At 38.0% G+C, this 24,138-nt stretch overlaps 1 protein-coding gene across 1 annotated transcript in view; it reads right to left on the minus strand.

Moving 5' to 3' along the window:
- The window catches only part of LMBRD2 (LMBR1 domain containing 2), a 32,420-nt gene extending 8,305 nt beyond the window's left edge, over positions 1-24,115 (minus strand). Inside the window, exons 1-17 of the mRNA XM_005488802.3 lie at positions 23,975-24,115; positions 17,301-17,527; positions 16,787-16,866; positions 14,546-14,641; positions 13,520-13,687; positions 12,477-12,687; positions 10,929-11,003; positions 10,489-10,602; positions 9,735-9,918; positions 9,225-9,406; positions 8,328-8,461; positions 8,014-8,119; positions 7,211-7,308; positions 5,331-5,434; positions 3,279-3,325; positions 1,419-1,521; positions 110-239 (exon numbers count right to left, since the gene is read on the minus strand). Of these exons, the coding sequence (XP_005488859.2) occupies positions 110-239; positions 1,419-1,521; positions 3,279-3,325; positions 5,331-5,434; positions 7,211-7,308; positions 8,014-8,119; positions 8,328-8,461; positions 9,225-9,406; positions 9,735-9,918; positions 10,489-10,602; positions 10,929-11,003; positions 12,477-12,687; positions 13,520-13,687; positions 14,546-14,641; positions 16,787-16,866; positions 17,301-17,474 (2,006 nt within the window). The 5' untranslated portion in view covers positions 17,475-17,527; positions 23,975-24,115. The remainder of the gene's footprint in view (positions 1-109; positions 240-1,418; positions 1,522-3,278; positions 3,326-5,330; positions 5,435-7,210; positions 7,309-8,013; positions 8,120-8,327; positions 8,462-9,224; positions 9,407-9,734; positions 9,919-10,488; positions 10,603-10,928; positions 11,004-12,476; positions 12,688-13,519; positions 13,688-14,545; positions 14,642-16,786; positions 16,867-17,300; positions 17,528-23,974) is intronic.
- Positions 24,116-24,138: the final 23 nt, after the last annotated feature.

Here is a 24,138-nt window from a genome sequence, read left to right on the forward strand (position 1 = left end):
ACTTAGTTTGCAAAACTGTTATTATGAAACACTTAATACAGCTGTCATAGGTCAGAAAATGGAAGACAACAGAAACTTTTAACTGGAAATTACAGAGAACATTCCTCACCTTCCTGAGTCCGATTCAAGGGGGTCATCATTAACAGAGTCTGCATTAAAATCCAAAGGTTCTGCATCCTGGAGGAGTTCTATTCTATCTCTTTCAGTCCTACCATTTGAACGGGTATACTTTGATAGTGCTGAATAAGTAAAAGGAGTGAAAGACACTTATTTGCTTTGTAAACAGTCTGAAGGGTATGAAGACATTAAATCTAAAAAACCACTAAGAATAACAGAGCAATCTCATCCAAAGCAAAAGCACAATGATTTGGAGTAGATTTAATATTAAACCAAACTTGCTCAAACTTGTAGTATTTCCATTTAGTATCTCCACAGAAATCCAACTACAACTTTTGCCTCTCCAATAGGTTGAGATCTATCTTGCAAAGAATCATGGAAAATAAGAACCCACTGGCAGGCATTACTTTTAAATCATCCATTCATCCTCCCAGCTTCATGCTTTAACTAAGCTGTTCAGACCGGGTTTTTGTTTGTTTTTGTTTATTTTTTAAAAAATCAATCTCATGTGTTGTTTTGCAGTTCATTCTGTGACCTTCACTAGGTCAGTACCTATGTCTTGTTTTAGGGCTGGAATGCTACATGATCACATGATGAACATTAGAATGCAATTTCAGTTACTCTACCACTAAAAATCTGGGTTTGCAACTTTGTACAGAGGAGAGGGAAATCTATCAGTATTTTCTTAAAAGCATATTCAAAGCTTCCCTCCTCCTCCTCCCCTTTTTCCTCCTTTTTTCTTCAGCTTCATTTGACTTGTTGTTAGCTTACAAGAGCACAAAAAATACAGAAAAACACATTCACATTCTGACAAAGTCTTTTAGAATTTAAAGCATCCACAAAAAAAAGTATTTTGCTAATACTCATTATTAAATGAATGTATGAACTTATGTGGTGTCACATTTGTTGGTCATCTGACTGCTCCATTACTCCAGTCTGAGACAGCTCACTTGCAAGCAGAGGAGATGAATTTTAAGATTTACAACACCCAACTTCAAGTGCATCATGAAGTTTCATTGTTGACAAGTGCCAGTGGCAATCATTATATATCCCATAAGATCAAGTAGTTGGTCTGAAGGATAATAAGAACCTCCGTCCCAACTTTCGAGATGGAAAGAAATACAGTACTCTTTTGAGTGCTTTAAATGGCAAGGTGACACTGAGCCACAGAAGTGAACATTATTGGCACAGCATCTAAGACAAAAAGAAGAACATTTGAAACTACTTTGACAGCCAGTGTTGTGAAGAAAATGTACTGAAACAAAACAAAACAAACTTCCCCTCCAACCCACAAAGCTTACGTCTATTGGCATTGGTCTCTGAGAAGCTAGATTCTTTCTGATCTGTGTGGACAGCTCTGCTTCTGGTAGAATCCTCTCTATTTCCATACCGCTCCTTCCATTCCTGGAAAAAAGACCACCAAGAAAAATCTAAGTTGGGAGGAAAAAAGCAACACAGTAACTAACAGTTCAGTATCTAAATACAGGAAGAAAAGAATTTTTCTTTCACTTTAAACTCAAAATGTGTTCCTTCACTAAAAAAGTTATCATAATTGTTCTTAAGAAAAAGACTTCTATAAAAGAAATTGCATGTCAAATTTCCTCTCAAAGATCAGCTAACTGCTCTAAGTTATGGTGGGAACTGCTGCTTTTATTGATCACTACTTCCATCTAGTGGCAGAATGGAAAAATAATGAGATGCACATAGCACAGAAAAATTCATAGCTTAGTGTAAGGTCATTTCACTGTTTTGCTTCCCAACAAGTTCAAGTTTTAAAACTACAAGCTGGAGGGAAAGGATCTGTCCTAGGGTCATTATGATGCTAGGACATTATGATGCTTGTATCCCCAGTCATCTGTTCTGTTTATGCTGGATATTATATTCTGTGCCTTCAAGACTGGTTCTGAGAGTGAAGGTAGGAAGTGAAAAAGAAGCATGGAGTTTGTTATCAGGGACTGCACTCAATCCTCCACATTGGATGGATCAGAACAGAGCCCTCCATTGCTTTTTAGTTAGTTTAGCTAGCTGAGGCAGAGAAGACTTCCCTGGACTGGTCTTCTTTCCTTTTCCTTGGAACTGTTCGAGCCTGCTCTGGGCTGGGACCTGGGGAGCACTGAGAGCTTGCACTTTGTGGCCACCAGGGCCTGCTGTGGGCAGCAGCCTTTGCCAGTGCCGGAGGGATTGATAACAGAGTGACCGCCCATAGGTTGAGACTTTCTGAGTTTGTCATCTCTTCAGAGCGGTGAAAGAGTTTTGACACCTGGTATTGTTCATTTTGTGTGCTGGGGAATGCTTTGGCTGTTAAATAAACAGGTTCTTTCCACTTCTCTCTGAGGAAATGTTTCCTGATCCAGTCGGGGGAGGGGGCGTGTGGGTTTGCTTGCAGGGGGGACCCTTTCGGAAGTTTTCTCCCAAATTTGCCCTAAACCAGGGCAGGATCAAAAGAAAGGTCTATGCAGCACTGGCTGTCATTGGGGATTAAACTATATCTGATCTTGGAAAACCAAGAGATTTTATTCCCAGTATTGTCTTGCAGGCACCCTTTCTCTCATCTACCTTTTATTGTGACTTTCTATTCTAGATTTTGTTACAAACTAGTGAAAAACTAAAGCTTCACAAATCTTTCAATACAATATGTGCAGAAAACATTATTTGAATCGAACATTCTGTTTGTTATTCAGCAGAAACTATTAATTCTGTCTTAAGTGTAATTTTCTCCTCTGGCAAAAAACAAAATAGAACCTGTGCCTATGACTTTCCAATGAGCACACAAAACACTAAATTTGGGAGGAGTCTACATTTCAGTATGACAACTCTGCAACTGCAGTAATTTCAAGCAGAGCAGTATCAGTCTAAGAGACTGGCAATATGCCATTTTACATTATTCTGTATCCTAGTAATCAGGACCCTTTCTAATGCTTGTTGTACCTACTGGCTTACACCACAGCACACTGAGTAACAATGGTGTCCAAGTAGTGTTATTAAAATTGTCCTCTAACCTATAAATAATCCAGTCAAGACTATTCATCAAGATTAAACTGATTCCATCAATTATTTGGGACTCTTTTTTTGTGAAATAGGCAAGTCTGAATTAAATATCCATGATAAATCCTATCAGATATTGCAGTGTAATGTTATAACTAGCCAAACAAATCTCATACCCTTCTTCTGCTTTCACCTTCTTCCTGCCTCTGTCGTTTCCTTTTCTCTAAAAATAAAAAAAGAAACTTTATCTGAGCTCCATATATGGAAAATCATTAGCATTTTTTAAAAATAAACAATAAAAATATGAAGTTAACTAATGAAGATTCTTATTGAAATACATACCTTTTACAATTAAACAAAAACAAAAAGCAGCTTGTCTATCATTATGGGATTTCCCATCAGAATTATTTTGTCATGATGGTATCTTGGATCACAGCATAACACTTGGATATCAGTGAGCAAAGAACAAAAAAAAAGTCAAACAAACCCTTAGAAATAACTGGGATAGTAAGATATTAAGAAAAAGAAATTAAGAAAAAACTTCAGCATTTTTGAATCAAGATATATAACATTACAATATCAATGTCATCATTACCTTTTATTTAAGGGAATGAAACTTTGGTCTTTTACCAAAAAAACCCATACTACTACTCTAAGTAAACCCAGGTTTTTCATCAACTGTTGGAATAAAGGAATTCCATGATATAACACTGTCTCCAGAAATCTTAATTTCTAAACATTTACTCAAAAATTACAATGGCTTTTTGCAACTTTTAAGAAATACTTTCAATAAAAATTAATGCAAAATAAAAAGCTTTCCATACCAGCAGATAATTCCAGTTCTACACAAAAAACATGCCTTCTCTAATCAAACACAGCTAGTTGACGTAACAAAAAAGACTGAAGAAATGACTGAATTTGTGCAGCTCAATCAACACACAAAAAAAAGATTAGTTTGTTGATGATAACGACAGTGTAAATGGTAATCATCCTTTATGACAGATTACACAAGCACCTGCTAAGGTATTATTTGTTCAGTAACACACTGTAACATATTTAGAAAAATCTAAAATTCAGATACTGGATGAGTAAAACTGGTACTTCATTTAAAATGTCAATAAAGTCCATCAGTGGACTTTACATAGTGAACAGAGTGCTCTAAGTTTATTGCAGTTTGTGCTGTGACCTTCCTCAGTACAGCTTTCAAAATACTGACTGACAGTATGCTTTTTTTTTTCTGCAACATTTCAGACAAATGTAAACCAAAAACATACTATATGATGATGAAAAGACTGAGGTACTTACTGCATTTTTACCTCAGTCATTAAGACTGAGACCAATTGTTGTCCGAGTACCAGGTTCCCTGAGCTGGAAGGCAGGGACGGGGAACAGAATAAAGTCCCAAGAACAGACACAGATCTGTGGGGCCAGATGGGATCGACCCAAAAGGACAGAGGCAGCTGGTCAAAATGCTCACAAACCACTTTCCTTTCAATTTTCAATTGGGTCACAACAACCCACACAATGCTAAAGACCTCAGCCAGAGCAGTTGAAAAGCAGCCTCTTGGAAGTTCTGGCTGAGAGTGGCTGCACATGAGCCAGGCTGTGCCCAAGTGGCCAAGAAAGCAAAGGCACCTGGCCTGGATCAGCAATGGTGGGGCCAGCAGGAGCAGGGCAGTGATTGTCCCTCTGTGCTGAGTACTGGAGAGGCCACACTTCAAATCCTGTGTCCAGTTCTGGGCCTGGGTCCAGTTCTGAGTCCAGAGAAGGGCAATGGAGCTGGGGAGGGGTCTTAAGCACAATTGTGATGAGGAGCAGCTGAAGGAGGTGGGGGTGTTGAGCCTGGAAAAGAGCAGGCTCACGGGAGTCCTTATCACTTAACAACTCCCTGACAAGAGGGTGTAGTGAGGTAGGGGTTGGTCTTCTAAGTAATAAACAAGACAAGAGGGAATGGCCTGAAGTTGTGCTACGAAGTTTGGGTATTAGGAAAAAATTCTTCACTGAAAAGGTTGTCAGACATTGGAATAGGCGGCTCAGGGAAGTGTGGAGTCACCATCCCTGAGGGTATTTAAAAGATGTGCAGGTGTGGCATTTGCAGACATGGTTCAGTGGTGAACCTGTCAGTGCTGGAATAAGGGTTGGACTCTATCTTAGAGGTCTTTTCCAGCCTTGATGATTCTATAGTAGTATGATTTTACAGACAAACTGTGACAGAAGACGTAATTTACCTCTTCTGATTAGCTCTTTTCCTTCATCAATCAAATCCGAGGTCATTTCGCTATCACCCATGAACTGCTGGAATCCCAAAAGATTCAAACAACGAGTTCCTAAACTGGTAAAAGAAGAAGCAGTTTCCTTTGTTAATTTACAATTAGTAATTTAGATACATTACAGAACAAAATGCAAAACAAACTATTCAGAACTGCATGAACAATCCAAGCAAAAAGGAAAAACAAAGAAGAAAAGATGGACTATTACACCAGCTGAGAAAACAGACAATTCCGAACTCAGAACAATAAGTGGTGACCCAGAACAGTAGGGTGACCTAGGTGACCCAGAACAGTAACACATTCCTAAATACAACTGGAAGTGATAGAATAACCCTACTCAAACAGAGACTAAAATGCATATATCTGAGAGTAGTGCAAATGACACTTGCTCAAAATGCGTCCAACATGAGACATTTGCTTTAAATGTTCTCAGATATAACAGAATTTGTACCTATATCATTAACTCTTCCTTGCCAGAAGACAATTACCATAAAAATTCTCCTTATTCTGATTTCTCCGTTGTTGAAACAGTAACAACATAGGAAATCCACTTTCACCTCAGGGTTTCACTCAGGAGAATGTGCACTGCATACTTTTAAGCTCTAGGGATGCTGGCTGCCCATTTGGATAGCCATTGGCAGCAGTCAGGTAGCAAGCTTGCTCCACCTTTTTTAAGCCAATCCTGGAACCACATAGCATGAAATCACTTTCATCTTTTCAACTTCACAACAGAAAACACAACTGCTGTTTTTATACTGATTTCCTTCCCCCAAACTGGAGTATTGATATATTTCTTCCTGATACTACCTTAACTTTAAGACTGCTGGATTAAGCAAAGGAGAATCATCTTTCCTCAACAGATTTTAATTCAGCCTTAGTTTTTGCATGCATCTTTATTAGCAGAGGTCATTAAAGCAACCCTCTCTCCTCTAATTTTTATTCTTCCTTTTCATTTTGTCATTCAAGGCACAGGATGATCATCAAGGACAAGAGGACAAATTTCTCTTTTCTTCTAATTTGCTTTCCTGTTTGTTGTTTGTTTTGTTTGTTTTTTTAGCTCCACCACCACTTTTGTCACTTAACTTTAAGGTAAAAGGGAAAACTCACAACTAGATACTTGTTACTTACTATCTATGGATACACATAAAATGATATCCAAGGCATTTCACGACATTGTACTCGACTAAAAAACACAGAGATTGCTTCTGACTGAATGGTAATGCAGAACTGAAGATACTAACATAAATTTGTATTTCAGCAAGATCAGACTAAAAGTATCTCATCCCTTACAGTGATCAAAAGCAGACATTTTGAAATTATATAGCAAGAATATAATGATGTTTTCTGCAGTTACCTTCCAGCCTCCAACAAACTGTGCTTTAGGGAAACAAGATCAAATTACTTAATCCAGCATGTGTTACCAGAAGTTTACTAACACATGAGAAACTTGTTATCAGTCTTTAGAAAGTTCAATACCTAAAAATGTTGCTAGAGGTCCTTAATTTCTTAGAAAACTTCACTGAAAAAGGCTTTCTCATTATAATTTTAATCTCAAAAGCACAACCAAATGTCCCCAGGCTCCAAAGTTTGAACAGATCACCCCTTAAGATCTAGGAATGAAGTTTAAATTAACTCAGTTACGAGTTAATACAATCTGTATTTTTAAAATGTATACATTTCCCCTATATAAATAGCAATCTATGGATTTAGGTTTTACATTTTTATTAGAATGACACAACAACTGCTGGAAAAGGAGTACTGAATCTCTTCCAGAAACAGAAAAAACTAGTTTTATTAATGTAAAGAAGCACGGAGGATCTATTTTGCAAATCACTTACCTGAAGTAGGTAGCAATACAGAGAATGACAACAAGCATTGGGTAGTAGATATAGAATCCATCTGCAATGAAGGACAGCACTCTCATGGATCCCATTATCTAGGAAACAAACATTCCCAAGAACAAGCTCTAATTAGCTATATTCTACACAAACCCATGAAGATCGTGCCTTCTCACAAATACACGATCCTTCACAGTAACTGAAACATAAGCAATATTATCACAGGTCTGCTTGAGAATAAGCAGATGTAAAGGTCACCTCCAGCACTTTGAGATTTCTAAAATGCTAGATTTTGTAGTCTCACCCACTCTAGAACAAGGGCAAATCTGGTGGATTGTTTTCATTTGCTGCAAAAAAGTCTCCAGTTTTTCACATAAAAAATCTAGTTACTAACAACAAAGACACAAGATATAACTTGCCACACAAAAACAAGGTATTCAATAAAACCGAATTCACTAATTTTCAGTAGGATGTTAGGATTGCTCCTGATCTATAGGGATTGCCTACATGCTAAAGCCACTGAAAGCTAAAACTTACAGAAATTGGTATTAGGAAATGAAGAACACCCTGAACTCTAAAGTACAATACTTTACTTTCTTAAGATAAAGGGCGGGGGGGGGGGAAGCTATTGATGACTTCTAGAAATCATTACCAAACTCCTCACCTATAACCAATTATTTTTTACCACGTTGGAAAGACTGAAAATATTTGAATATCTGTATTTTACAATAAGATATATTTAAAAATACTGCGTCTATTCTCCAAACCATATTGAAAGCTCAAACCCCTATTTTCTTACTTACAGATGTATAAGCAGTTGGCTGAGTGTTCTTGTGAGAGATTGTTGCATCCATATGGGTCAAGCCCAGAAAGTTCAAGCACAATGGTGGAGTAAGACGGCAAAATAACCTGCACAAATGCAAGAGGCAACAGCATTTAAAAGCGTTTCTTAGATAACCTACAAAGTCATAACTGGATCTATCATAGAACAACAGTGTAGAGCTCATTAGGAATTATACCCATAAATTACAAATTGAAGAATGTAAATGGAAGTTTTATGGACATTTTCAATTCAGTATTTGATAGAACACCTGTAAAACATATACCAAATACTCACATGCCACTGAAAAGGAGACTGTATGCATCTGTCTGATGATGTGAAGCTAAGTAGTAATAGTTAAATACACGGATCCTGAAGACAGTAGAGTAAACACAGATACTTAAGAAAAATATGGTAAGAAAACAGGCCATCTAGGGGGAAAAAAAAGGTGTTGTTAAGTTGCTGAAGTGTAGAATTCTATTAAAGGTCTGTCACATGCAGAGACCATCTCCAGCCTTTACTTTTCATTTTGAGATGTGAGAACACCACCATCTCTGAGAAGAGTTTTGGAAGTTTTTCAGAGCAATTTAAACTGGAAATTATAACATTTTACACATAAGCTAACACAGCTGACCCTAGAAACATTCTACTACTTCTTGTTAATGTAAATAAAATTGCTGTAATTGCCTCAATAATTACCATGACTGATCTGGCATTTATTCCCACAAAAAAAAGGCATAAAGCAAGTGTTTTCAAGTCAGCCTTTGCTAAGTACACTGGAATTTTTCAGCTCGGTATTTTACTGATAAATTTGTGCACACTTATGCTAGCCACACCTTTGACTGGATTCCTGGTCATTTGCAAATCGCTGTTTAGGAAACTGAGGTCACACACATGACTGTTTAGACAGAAAGTCTAATTCACACCTATGTTCCAACCTACTGTTTCAGAAATTACTCTACACATGATATTCAGGCCAGCTAGGTCATGCCCTCACCAGGTATTTCAGAGTTTTAACAAGTGGCAAAAAGCAGACTTCCTCCACACAAAGAAAGTTCAGTACCATACATTTAGAGACCTTCTGAGAGTTGACAGATTATTTAGAGATTTATTTAAAAATCTATTTTATCTACTGCTGTTATCATAACCATTGATCTGAAAGTATTTTCTCCCAAGTGACCATCTCAAACTTACCTCTATGTATATATAATTATATGTCTTTTCTGCCAGCTGTATGAAAACCGCAAATAGCGACAGAACTGGTTTTGTGCTGAAGAATGTGCACTCTGACCACACAACAATTACAGAGAACGTGGCCAGCACAACTGCAAGCACTCTGTAAAACCATGGTCGAAGAAGGCACTCCCAGTACCACTCTGGAAAAACAAACACACAGACATATCCGAAACTGGTTAATGAGAATTACACAACCAGAAACAGAACTCGCTCTCAAAAGGCTTCAAAGTTTGCTGTTGCTTTATTGCTTTATAACGTAACTGCTACTGAATTTGTAAATAAAATTGGGGCTTATAGCCAAGAGCATAAATTAGTATCTGATAGCTCTTCCATTACATAAATACATTAATATTCCAGACATGCTTCCCTCTGCTGCAGCTGAACTTCCTACATAAAACAATTGGTTCTTGTTACAGAAAGGTATCAGTTATGCTTTAGCATACCTAAAACCTGCATGACAGCACTTACCAACCGTTGGTGTATAGAAGTACTGAATAATTTTATTTTCTGGTTCCTGGGAATGAAAGGTATGAACAAACTGTCGAGTTGCACTGCTTTCATTTTTTGCCACATCTTCCAGGTAAAATGCTTGCTCTAAAAGAATTTGCCACTGGACCTGTGTACGACGATGCCTCTGCACTGAATAGATTACCTACAATAAATTGCAAGAAATTAGGGTTTCAGGGTACTTGTTTCAAAAAATGGCAGAAAATTCTTGCAAAATCCCTTGAAAACACATACATTGCAGAACTGCAAAGTCTGTATCTTCAAAAATGCAGGTAGATAATTCTCTAAAATACATAAATCATGGAATACTTACATACACGATTACTGAGTTTTGCAGCTCTTTCATCACAAACCATCTGTAGCAGGTAAATCCTACTTTTCCCAACCTACCTCTTTGTTTTTGCATCTCAGTAAATATCAAGCTTTTACTATAATTTCTTTTTCAGAATGCACTGTCAGTCAACCATTATAAGGCTTATTCACAGACAGCTATAACACTATCAAGATACAACACAAGAACATCTTTTACACATCCAGAATTTTGATCACTTGGCATATTAACTGTCTGTGCATTCTCTCACCAAGAAAAGTTTCTGTTAAGTAGCTTAAACCCACTGTACTCAACAGTCCAGATGAAGTGCATTCGAAATCTTTGACTGGCATTTACGCTCACTACAACAGCCTAAATGAGGCATTCTCCCATCTATTAATATACCTGCTTGTGAAGTTTGGCCAAACTTTTTTCACTGGGATAACTGTTCTGTCTTTCATCAAAATCTTCATAATCATCCATGTTTCTACCCATTCTTTCCTGGTACTCAGTAGGGCACTGGAAGGAAAAGGGAAAATTAACTGGGAGACAAAAGAGTAGCAAGCAGCTTTGGCTAATTATTTGCAAAAGTTTCATACAACTGAAAAGCTCACTCTAAGCATACATTTTTCTCTCTTTCTACAATGCTATGTCAAAATACATCTGATAATTCCGTATGTCATAAGAAAATACTTCACAAAGAATTTCAACTCAGTCTCAACAGAAACTCAGAAGTCAACTAGAGATTTTATATTAAGAGCAAAAGAAAGTAATGTACAAGTATTCTATATGTGCAGGAAACATCCTTCCAGCTGAGTAATTATGGTTGATGAGCAATTGGTTACCTTTTTCAGTATAGTATCAACACATTTCCTCAAGGGGTGGTTATATTTGATACTCTCACTTACTTTACGGACTTCCTGTTGAGAGAAAAAAATAACAGAGTAGTTTGCCTATGCTATATCAATAAAAAAAAATTCATTAACTATAAATTTTTACGGGTCAATTAAGAGTTGCAGCCCTCCCAGTCAGCCATCAAAGCTTAAAAAATACAGCTTCCTAAAAGCCATAGTTTTACTAAATATCTCATAAAAGGTAAGTGAAGTATTGTAACGAACACTTAATGTATTTTTTTTTTAAAAGAACAGAAGTGTACAAATATGCAACTATATAAATACACGGAGGATTGGTTTCTATGCATGAAGGCTGAAATGGAAAAGACTTTCTCGTTTAAGTTACAGATAAAAAGGATATAAAGAATAAGTCCCACTGTCTGACTCAGGGCACTGACCACCACTTTAGGAAGCCAGTTCCAGTGCGAGACTAATCACTCCCCTTGTGGTAAGGAACTGCTTCCTAATGTCCAGTCTGGACCTCTCTGGACACAGCTTTCCCCACACATCCTGTCACTGGCTGCCAGGGAAAAGAGATAAGCATCTCCCTCTCCAGGCCTCTGAACAATGCTCTTAGTAATTTGCTTCAACTTTTGGTCAGCTCTGAAATGCTCAGACAGCTGCATCAGATGACTGTTGTTGGTGCCCTCCAGTGGAAATATTCTACCTGTTTTAAGGGCGATCCTGGTAAAAAAGGGTTGTCATTGTTCGTTTTCCAGTAAGTTTTGTAGTTATGTCCCACTTAAGATGTTTTAACTGTTTTAGCAGTTTCTTCTAAATGCTGTTATGGATGAATGAAGATTCTATTACTGTTATGTGATTAAGAGTCTATTTGTGTTATGTGTCAGTACAAATAACACGTAACACGAATTGTCACCCTATCCTACAACAGTTCACAGATTTTATTCCAAGCCATGGTATCCCAGCAGAAGAACCAGGAATAGTTATTCAAAGGGCTGGATTTCCATTCTGTTCTTGAACTACAGTAGAGCCTATTGCTCACTGATACTCTATTAACAATAGAGTCTCTAAACAAACTTTGAAAGAAACAATTATCTATATGTTCTCTTCTTAAAGAGTATGTAATTGTGGCCCCACAATTTGGAAATTCTTCTTGAGAGTCCAGAAATACACTGCGAGCAGAGCATAGAAGAAGTACAAATTTTAACACTAGTGAAACATCTATACACTGCCTATTCAAGCTCATTCTGAAATGTTATTTGTTAGTGACCAGTACTACACCAAAAGTGTCAATAAAAGAACAGACTCATCAAATAATGGTTATCAAGTTGCTATTACTTTTAAGTTTGTCACAGCACGGACTATTTCTGTTTTGCCTTTTGTGCAGGATTGAGTGTTATCAAGGGGCACACTATGATAATTTTCTTAGTTTGCAGGTATTTTATGGTAAGCTCATGCTACAAGTGTCCAACACCAATGAATTCACACACAACTAACAGCAGCCTTCACTTTTTTCCACAGACAAAGTTAGTTACTTACCTCCATAATATCCTCTAAATTCTCCTCTGCATCTGCTTTTTCAGTCATCAGTTTGGCAGCTTTGAAGTAAGTCTTCATGAGCAGATAACCCCTCTTGGCCCCATTCCAGTGAGAACGAGGGATTTCCACCAAACCATAGCCCAAAAGCAACACAAGAAGGAACAGACCCCATGTGTTTGCAGCAGCTATTCCAATAGTCTGAAGCTGGTTCCTAAGGAAACAGCAGTATAAAAAACTCAAACAAACAACATTCTCCTATCTTGGCTGCAAGAAACCAGCCTTGAGGTATCAATATGTACCAATGTGGTTTTCAAGTTTACAGGAACAGACTCTGGTATCACCTAGATTTTTGCCTGGAGCCAGTCTGCTGCCTGGCCATATTTAAAGCTGCCACAGTTTTCCTGTATCTCCTGTTCTGCCCACTATGGATGGCAGATAAGAACTGGTTTGTTTGATCCCAAAGAAACTGTTCTCCTAAAGGAATATGTTCCCTTAGGAAACAACATGAACTTACCAAACCTACTGACAGTGAGGTCAAAATAGCATAATGGCAGTCACTGTAAGAAACAAATTCAGAACCCAAGATTTGTATTCAGAATATTGTGTTCAGGAATTTTATTCAGATGGAATTTCTATTCCATCTGGTATGGAAAACTATAAGCAATTTATCGATGTCAATTATTTTTACTTTCCTTTTCACCTTTAAAATTTACAGTATTTAGAGGCAATACATAGGAAATACCGAGTTTTTGAAATATGTTGTTCTGAAAACTTTGCAAATGTTTGTATGGAGAAAAAAGCACCACTGTAAATACAGGAGGATTCCTCTGCTGCACATACCAAAATCAGAGTACCAAACCCCAAATTTCTATAAATATTCAAAAAAGCCCATTCATATAAAAAGTTAACATAATTTTCTAACTGACTAGCAAAATATTATGACTAAAACTAGTTTTTTCAGAAAGACCCATTTTATCAACAGAAGAAATTATCCATGACAATTGTGTTAGAACTCATGGAAGTGTTTACAGTCTTATTCTTACCATTGTAAATTGAAGTTTGGGTTTACAGCCACATATATTAGAAATGCTCCAAAAATCAGCAAGTAAGTGCCATAATAGATGGCATTCTCAATCAGAGCAGTTTTAATCTTTCCAGTGATGGAGAACCCTCCTGATCTAGCATATGACTGCATAAAAGGTAGCAGAATCCTAGGAGAAAACGAAACAAAACAAAACCACATCAGCCAATCAGAAAAAACAAAACAAAACAAAAGACAAAATAAAAAACCCATCAATCCCCACCAAAAAAATCTCCCAAACCACCCAAACCACCAAGCTCCCCAAAAAAGAACTTTAGCAGTGTCAGGTTACCGAGGCAGGGGTGTTAAAAGTTTTAAGACTCCCAAGCTTCTAAGAAATTAGCTACTTAGATGTTTTTATTCTAGATGTACCTGTCTGATGGCAAACCTTACACAAGCTGCAGATAAAAACAATACAGTTAGCTTTGCTATGAAAAATCTGTGATAAGTAAGAATGAACTACCAACCCTGATATCCCTGAAACTACAAAAATAATTATCTGATAACAGGTTATCAGAAACTGCACAAAGAACAGACAACCCAAAACCCCCCACACAAATCTTTTTTCTGTAGTTCTATCTAAAGCTTTGTGCAATATATCTGATAAAACCAACTAATTTACAATATTACTTAAAAATTACCCGAATTATTAATAGAATTATTTTGGTATCTGGCTGCCTAAAACCCATTTATTTCAGACAATTTATCCGTAAACACCTACACATGTAAATTGCTTAGTTTCAACTACAAAAGGGAACCAAGGATAAATGGCTGCCACCTAAAAGTTGCTTCCATAGAAGCAAGAAAAAAAAAAGTATGACTAAATTAGTATAGTAATTATTATCAAAATTTCACTACTAGCAAATAATATGCAATTTAAAAGCTCTTTTCCATACTGATATATATTTTTAAAGAATGCTATGACTGTTAAGATGGTCCAATTAAGAACTGCATCTTACTCCTTGCCATAATCTTTTGCCTTACTTACCATGTTAAAAACTGAGATGTCCAATACACAACACGCCAGAAAATTGGCATAATTCCATCAGGAATATAACTCCAGGGTTTGAAACATTTTTGTTTGCTGTTACAATGTAAAGAAGACTATTGTTAGTTGTAGAGCCCTGAGTATAAAGAGCAACTTCTATAAATTCCTATCTAGGAAGTTCTTTGAAAAGAACATAGAAGTAGTACAATATTGTTCAAGCACACAGTCAACAATCAACTGTCTCACAAATAAATAAACTGAATAATCACTAGAAATATTTATAATTTTCCTAACCACAAATAATGTATTTGGACATGACATCTTTCTCAGAGAAAAAAACCCAGAAGCTCCAAGACTGAAGAGCACTAGTCAATAAATCATTTTAAGGTTACAGTTGTTGGTTTTCAGTAGCAATTATTTCATGCACAGAAAGAACACTTGTTTAAACAGAGAAGTATTAAATTTCAGTTAGTGCAGGTTTTTAAAAAATATCGAGGCACATCATTATCATCTAGAGCACTCAGTCATACAAAGAACATATTAGTTGTTTCTTCTGCTATCCAGCTGGATCAAGTCAGTTTTATATAAACTTTGATTCAATAAGCCAATACTCTTCAGACAGGTAGTGTTCACTACAGAAGACAGGAAAGTCCTATGAGTCCTTTTAAGAAAAAGAAAAGAAAAGAAAAGAAAAGAACAAAGGAAAAGGTGTCCATCTAAACTAAGTCAGTTTATTTTTTTTCCACACACTTGGCTGGGTAATGAAGCAAGGGTGAGTCAAGGGGCAATAAAGTCAACTTAGACGAGATTACCTAATGAGAAATAATTGGTATTTTCCAGGGTCAAACTAGTTAAGCCTGAGTCGTAAGTTTTTATGTGCACGGCCTAAATATTTTCAAAATTATCAACTTAAGATAGAATGACAGGTAGTATGACTAAGATAGAATGACAGGTAGTATGACTAAAGGTTTCAGCACCTCCTCTATGACAGGCTGAGAGAGCAGGGGGTGTTCAGCCTGGAGAAGAGAAGGTGCCAGGAGACCTTACAGCACCTTCCAGTACCTTAAGGGGGTTTAAAAAAAGGAAGGAAATGGACTTTTATGTGGAGAAGGGGCCATGGTTTTCAACTGACAGAGGGCAGGTTTAAATCAGGGATCTGGAAGAAATTCTTTACTATGACAGTAGTGAGGCACTGGCACAGGCTGCCAGAGAAACTGTGGGTGCCCCGTCCCTGACAGCGTTCAAGGCCAGGCTGGATGGAGCAACCTGGCCTATGGAAGGTGTCTCTGTTCCTGGAAGATGATTGGAACTGGGTGATATTTAGGGTTCCTTCCAACCCAAATCATTCTGTGATTCTAAGAAAAAAAGTTTGTCTGAACCTATAGGTAAATTGAAAGGTTACTGAATCGTTTTCAAATTGTGTATATAATTAAAGAGGTTTAATTAACATCCTAAGAATAGGGTGGTCCTAAGAATAGGGTGCAATATTGTGTGACTGTCATTTCACCACTTTTCCAGGCTCTTCTTTGGGACAGCAAGACTGGCAAGACCTTGCACAGACATATCAGCTGATATCTTAAAGGCTCAGATCATCTTACAGATAACTACGCTGCCCACAACAGTAACACAGGGAACCAGCCAGTGTAGGCTAAGGGATGGGCAGCTACAGAAAGAGCCCACATTAGTCCACTTCTCCATGGTTAGGGATTACTTTCTTCCTGCCAGGACACCCCTAGCAGGCTACCATTACTTTGATGGAATACAGCACATTTCAGATAACTGCAATTACCATATATAAGTAATTATAAGAAACAATTAGATACGTCCCTGACATATAAGACAAGCAGCTGATTTCATCCATATGGTATAAAATTAGATTTTCAGGTTTAAAGTCTTTAAGATTGTAAAGGACAAGCATTCATCAAAGCCTCTCCTTATAACCAGGATTACTCAAAAAGCTTAGTCCTATTGCCTTAACAAGAAAAAGGAAATCTAGTGACATTAAAAAAGAATAGTTGGGTAACCACCTAGAACTACTAAATAATTACTATGTAATTACTCTCAGCAGATAAAGATTCACCTTTCATCACCTTTTCTCTCACTGTCCTGTGTATTCACAAACTTCAAAATTTTCATCACACAGATAATAGTTATTCATCAGTATTAAAAACACAATATGCTATCAATTAAAAAAAGAAAATCATAAAATACAGTCTAAAGAAAAAAACATGTAGTTCATACCTTGGAGCAAGAGTAACATAAGAGCCATTGCTTTCTGCAGGACTGGAGTTAACCGCAAGCTTGCATCGATTGTAGATAGTCTAAAAGACAATTTATATCAGTGATCAAAGAGGTAAAATACTTATTTAAAAGTAGTAAGTCTGATTTCAAAAACATTTCCTGTACTCCAGGTTTACATTTGAAATTAATTATACCAATAAACATTCAAATCAACATACAATCAGCAGTCAAGTAAGTAAAATGCTGACAATGTCCTTATGCTGCCTAAACAGATAAAAAATTGTTACAAACAAATGATGAAATTTTAAATGTTTGAAATAGATTTGTTATCTGATGAGACCAACAAAAAGTGAAATTAATTATGAACACAAGGCACTGTCATGTTTAATTTATTAAGATACTACATGGAAGATTTCTTTGGTGTTTCTAAGAGATGGTCTCCTGCAATCACTACTTCAGAGAAACACCATAAACATTTGATGCAATTAAGCAGGAAGTCCTGCACGTTTCTTACCGTACTGACATCCAGAGGCAGTATGAACACAATCAGGATGCAGAGATACCAAGCCAATAATGTTGCTATGATCACCAGCCTGTGCTGTTTCTTGAAGTCTCCATACCGGTGAAGTAGGAATAAGGCCAGGAAAAAGACAAACACTATCTCGAAGCCCAACGCTGCACCACTCATTGTTAAATGTTGGCCCCAGCCACACCACAAGCACTTGGGAAAGCAGATCAAAACTGCAAGACAAAAAGAAATTCAATTACATTAAAATCTCTGGAAGATATTTACACAGAAGAGTTGGACACTTTGAACATATTAACCAACTTTTCATACTTCACATGACCAGGATTCTTATCAGACAAAACCAAAGATTTTCAGCAAGGTGCCCTGAAGTGCTCTGAAGAAATCAAAATATGTCATTCCAATGCTGTTATTTCCAGCAACATATTAGAGAAACTCCTGGTCATCATGTTGATATACAATAGATCCAGGAGGCAAATCTCTGTCCTTAAATACACTACTAGCCCAACTCTAGGTCCAGGACAAATTTCAATATGAAAATCTATTCTGCTCTTTTTTTCTCCTTTTAGAAGCAATCAACTAATTTCTACAAAGGGTTAAATATTTAAATCAAGTATTTCTGGATAGCTAATGAACATCATTTTAATACAGTGTACCTCAAATACATATTTAAAATCTATACGTAAGAGTTAACAGAGCATAAAAATGCAGCAACAAATGCGTTAGTCTACTTGTAGTGCACCTCTTTGAGGTTTGAAATTTCAAGAATTTCAATTCACCTTCCTACTCCTCCAGTGCTATTCAGAGAAACAAGGGTCTCAATTCATTTGGTATAGTTTGCCATGATGTATTTTTCCTTTGCTTGTCCTTCTGTGTTTAATTACTCTGTTACAGTCAGGACTGCTGTAAGAAAGTTCATATTGCTTCACACAGACAAGCTATGATACCAATGGACAGTGAGCTGCACAAATCCACTACAGAAAATTTCACTGACTTGCTACATTTTTATTTAAACTGCTTCAGACCTTTTGAATAAGCATAATTTTATCACAGGCATTTTATGCATTGTTAAAAAAAAAAAGTTTATTACTCTGGCCAGTCTGACTTGTCTCTCCATCAAGATTAACATTTCTCTGATTTGATTTCAGAGAAATAGTTTTTGCTATGGCTTTGCTTCCAGTACTTTCACTTTCCTGAAGATCTAAAAGAAATGGTATTACTGAAATTCCCCTCTACTTACTTTTAAATCTCTTTAGAACTTGGTAAAGTGAAGCATTTCTTTCACTAATTTCTCAGTAAACTGCTTAAGCAGATCTATTAAGCTTCAGGGCACTATGTAGGGAAAACTCTCTTATTTACACTAAAAAACCTCTAAAGTTTGTGATGCCATTACTACCTTGAGGACAAAAAAGAACAATTATTCTGTGACTCCTTTTTTCTCCCTAGCGAGTTACCTTCCTGTTTCTAGTCCAAGATTCACACACTTTTTCTTTTCTGCCTTTCATTAAACATGATTATCAAACTATCAACACTTCCATTAGGACAAATAACCCCCTTACTATCTTTCTGTACTCTACTTTAGCTGAATAATTTGTACATTAAAAACTCAGGCCATCTCCCCTATTTCTCAATCACTTATTCAAAGCAAGTTCTTGACTGTTCTATTGTACCATTACTGCTTCCTCAGAAAAGCCTTTTCAATTTACAGTATAGCAGCCAATTCCAGAGAAGCAAAAATAACAAAACAATTATGAATCAGGTTCATTAAGGCGCTGCTACTAGCATGCAGCTTTTCGTGCCCATTACAGCCACACCTCTTGCTATGTAAACAAAAAAAATTATACAGCATGCACTTCATTAGTCATAAATTTTATTACAGTCACACCTAAAAAGCTTCTACCAAAACACAAGGTAAAAAGTTTTTGTGCAAGATGCTGCACTCAGCTACTATCATAAGGGTACCTGCAGAAGTATTATAAAAATGTACTCAATATGCTAAAATAAAGAAGGAATTGATGCCTACCACAACTTAAATAATTTTCAATGACAGAAGTGACTTTGCAGTTATCAGTAAACTACATCTTTATGTTCTTCGCTGGTTCCTATTTTAATCTCAAAACACAAAAAGAAAGGCCTGTTTTTTCAAAAGACTGAGACTAAGAACAGAGTTGTTTTGAATTATTGTATACACATTTTCAAAATAACAGTTTAAAATTTTTAGATATAAACGATTTAAAACCAGCTCTCCACACAGAAAGATTAAACAGAAGAAACTCTACAAAGTGAGAAATGCAATGCTTGAGAGGAGCTCTTCTGATGAACTAAGCCCAACTCAACAGTGCAGACATATCTAGACCTGTGCTACTAGAATCAGGCCTTAAAACACATTACTGCAGGCTATAAAGCCATGCCTTCCTGTGGAAAGCAGCACTTGCCACTGAACCTGGTTGTTAGCTCAAAGAAAGGTAAGCTCCTTACCTATCATCCTGCTTCATCACTTTATTTAGACAGCCATCTCACTATTGGCATACAGCTACCTAGTATCAGCTGACTGGAATTCCAGAATCACTAAAAAAAATCTTGTCCTGAAATAACCACTTCAGGAGGGTTCTCCAGTACTGTACAACCTTCAGTGGCTTAGAGGATGCTCCTATTAAAGCAACGACAAAGTAACAAGAGCCCTTACCGTGAACGGAGAAGTATTTATGGGCATACTCAGTTTCTGAACAACCACGCAACTACAGATTAATACAAATAAGATTAAAAGCTGAAACACTGGCACGAGAAGTGCAACTTAACCAATAAAACATAAGGACATGCTCTTGTGTTGGCTTAGGATTTTCCTGCTTCTTTTCAGACACAGACAAAATCAGCTAAGTTCTTAATTTTACCCAGCTACTAACACTACATGCATCATAAAGGGCTCAGTTCAGGCTTAATTCCTTTTATATGACAGACTCCCTACTATCAACAGTATTAAATTACCCTGCCAACCTGAGAGTAACTGCACTCACAACATCTACATTACAAATGAACTACTCTGCCTGGTACAGAAATCTCAGGTTACTAAATGAAACAGCAGAGAATGAAAAACCCCATACTTTCTTAGAGCTTTAATGCAGCAACAAATTTACCAAAGACACCCCAGTACTATATTCCTAAAGAAGGGCTAGAAAGAGTAGAGCATACCTGTGAAGGATTCCACCAGTGTCCCAACAAAACACCTGGGGAGGCCTGAACAGATGTTAAACACTGCTTCACATGCCTTATTAAAAAGTATAAATAGGAATAGGATGTTTCCTTCACAAATTCAGCTTTCTTAAGGCCTCCAAAATCTTTCCCTCCAGGAAACACAACACTGCTTCTCTATCCTGTATTTCTGTGGTTGATTGCTCCTGCTTAACACAGGAACAAAACTCTGCTCAGCTGTATCCGTTTCCCCCTCTCACAAGTTTCCAAATCTTTAAGGTATTTTGATTTACACTACCACTTTCAGAAAGACCTGAAATCTCTGGTAGTTTTGTGCCTTCTATAGTTTTAATCACCGTACTATTTCATTAGGGGAACTCTGAAAACCGTTAGAAGTATTTAACAAGTGAATGGCCTCCTCAGCCACAGGAGGCTCTTCCCAGCTTTGCTTCCCAAGAAAAAACATCCCAAGAAAAAACATCAAAGTCCTACTAAGCAATATATAAGATTATAAACTGATCCTCTTGTGTACAGTAGGTCTATCAGTCATTACTTAAATAGATTAGATTACTTCAACCATTTGCCCTTGACAAACTGATGCTGTCTTTTACCCACCTATTATATTCTATGTATTTACAAATAGCTTTAGCACCAGATTTTTTTTTCAGGAATTCAAGAAGAAGAGGAATCTGCCTATCTGTAGCTCTGCCTGTCCTTCAAATATTACTACTAAACACAGCCACCATGCTTCTGGTTTTCCTGTCTGGTACCCCAGACATTTCTAGAATACTAAAGACTTTTTTTTATCGTTCTTCAAGCATTCTCAGGTAGAGATCAAATTAATTGGAAAAAGCTGCATTTCTAGACATTTTTGATATTTTAGCTGAAACACCTGAAAAACCAAACACTTACTCTGTATTTTTAAAGATCATAACTACATCTGTCTGGAGAAAATCTGTCACCAAAAAAGCTGCCAAACTATGAAAGGGATTATCAGAGACAGTCAGCAACAGAACTGAGAGCCTTAACATAGAAAAATTATATATCTGGGCAACAGCATCTGCCACGTCAAGCTGAATTCCCAGCTCCCCTGCAAGTACAAAAGCTGACATCTCCAGCAATATATCAATGGCCAGCTCAATGATGACCTTCTGCCTTTCTGTCAGAGAATAATCTGCCAGTTATTATTATATATTCTTATTACTAGCACACTTCACTTGGCAAAAAACCCCAGTGTTTGGTTTCTGAAGCCTGCCCTGCTCAGCAGAATTATGCTGCTAAGAGTCATAAAGAAAGACTTCGCTCTACAGACATGCAATAGCAGACTACAGCCTTTAGTACTGACAGAACTGCCCCACACCAAGAATCCTTGATACTTCCTTCTTAAAACAACAAAATGGGCTAACTTACTATTTCAGAACTGATAAACAGAGAAGAAGAAGAGGCAAAGAAACGACACAAGTAGTCCCTTCAGCTATTTCAGTATTCAAGTCTGCATAGTGTGTTGTGGGGGTTTCTTCTAGGGTGGTTTCAGGTTTAGGGGAGGGGTGGCATCGTGGGTTTTGTTTGGTTTTTTTCTTTGGCTGGTTTGGGTTTTTCTGTTTACTTTATTACTACACACTGGCTCTTACAGCTTGGGGGAAATAGTAAGTATTTATAAACAGACAACAAAGAGCTGCTTTATCTCTGTACAGTGAGAAAGCTATCTAAAGAAATAAAATAGCCACAAACTGCCCAAGAAAACCAGAGAAATTAACTGATTGCACTATTTGAGAGCAACAACCTCTGAGATTAGTGCAGAAAGCAATTTGCATGGCTTTGCTCTTCTAGGATACACTCGTCAGTCTGTGTACTGACTGATACTTTATTAGTACCTGTCAGTACAACTATTTTGTAATGAAGAAAAATTTTAAATTGGCTAAATATTTAATTGATATGAACCGATCGATATTTAATTCATAACAGTTCGATGATTAGGGAAACAAGTTTTCTATCTTCTAATTTAAAAAAAAATAAAATGCTGTGCTGATACCACCCAAAATAGCAGTACTCTCTGATTTTGCAGGAGACTAGGTTCTACACAGTAGCACTAAATGCAAGACAAGTGCTTGACCAAGGAACATTAAGATTTTTGCGTTCAAATGCAAGCAAGCTTATGTGTTTTACATGGTGCTGCGTTGTCCTCTATCAAAGGATCACAGAATCTTTAAGGTTGCAAAAAATCTCCAAGATCATCGAGTCCAATTTTTAATATATTAAATACCACAGAGGCTGAAGCTTTCAAACAGTTTAGGGAAGTACGCTGAAAATAACACATATAAGAAAATAACTCACTTATCAGAGGAACTGAAACAGAATCAAATACAAGCACTGTACAGTTGCATGCAGAATCTAAAAAAAGAACAGAAATCACTATCTGGGCTACCAGACTAACGCACGGACACAAAGCAGGTGTCAGCAAGGCGGTCACATGACTGCTGCCCCAACACTGCATTCAGATAAACACACTATTTGTTAATTTCCAGACTGTAAAAAACACTGGCATTTTCCATAAAACCATCTTTTGATTACCTATGCATTAATGAAGAAGAGTGACATGATTCGCAGCGAAAAGAGGGGTTGCAGAAAAGGTGAAATAAACTCAAGATTTTTTTTAAACCAAAACTCCACCTCTTTTTCATCTGATTATCTGCTTAATTAATCTTTGAACAACTGTTCCGTGACTTAAGCTAAAACTGGAAACGTTTAAAAGATACTTTTTTAAAGACTACATGGATGTTAATTTGAGTCACCTCATTCTCTGTACGTGACCGAAAGCTGTGTACTCTTTGCTACGGGCTCCATTACCACCCTCAATTTCACAGGCGCGTCTCTCCATCGTTATGCAGTAAACAAAGGACAGTATTTGCAAGCAAGTGGTTGACTAATAGCGGGGCTGTAGGTGTGTTCAGACCTAGTTCTCCATCCCACCAATTTCAAAACAAGCAGTTCGGGGAAAAAAACGCAGGAAGAGCTGCATTGCTGAAAGTCCCGCGGGCTGTGAAACACAGTGTGAAAAGACCGCGGGGTTGGAATAAGCACGGTGAGGGTCAGGATCAGCCACACACGGGCAGCTTCAGGTGTTCCCAGAGAAAACCTTCCACGCTGGAATGTGCCAGCGCTCCCCGGCGCCAGGCCTGTGCGGCACAGCACCGAGCAGCTCCAGGGACACGGAGCCAGCACCGCCCCGCGCTACGTGCCCGGGGTCCCTGACGGGTGGGCAGTGCCCGGGATAAGAGCCTCGAAACGAACGCGCCCTCGCCCAGCACTGCCCCGCGACCATCCTTCCCCCCGTGCCCTTGTCACCGGGGACGCGCCCGGGGGCTGCCGCTTCCCACCCGGCTCCCGTCTCCGCTCAGGAGAACGGCCCGGCCGTGACTCGGCACTGCGGCCCCGCTCCGCCCGGCCCTGCGTCCCGCCCGCCGCCGTCTCACCACGGCCGAGCCGCCGCTCAGCGTCGCGTCCCCCGCGGGGCTCCGCCGCCCGTCATCCCGGCCGGCACCGGGCTCAGAGCGTGGCGCAAGGAGCGGCAGCCGCTCCCGGCTCCTTCCGCGTCGGAGCCGCCGCCATTCGCCGCCCGCCGCCTCCGGCCCGGCAC

The sequence above is a fragment of the Zonotrichia albicollis genome, chromosome Z (assembly GCF_047830755.1).
Source record: "Zonotrichia albicollis isolate bZonAlb1 chromosome Z, bZonAlb1.hap1, whole genome shotgun sequence".
NCBI lineage: Eukaryota > Metazoa > Chordata > Aves > Passeriformes > Passerellidae > Zonotrichia > Zonotrichia albicollis.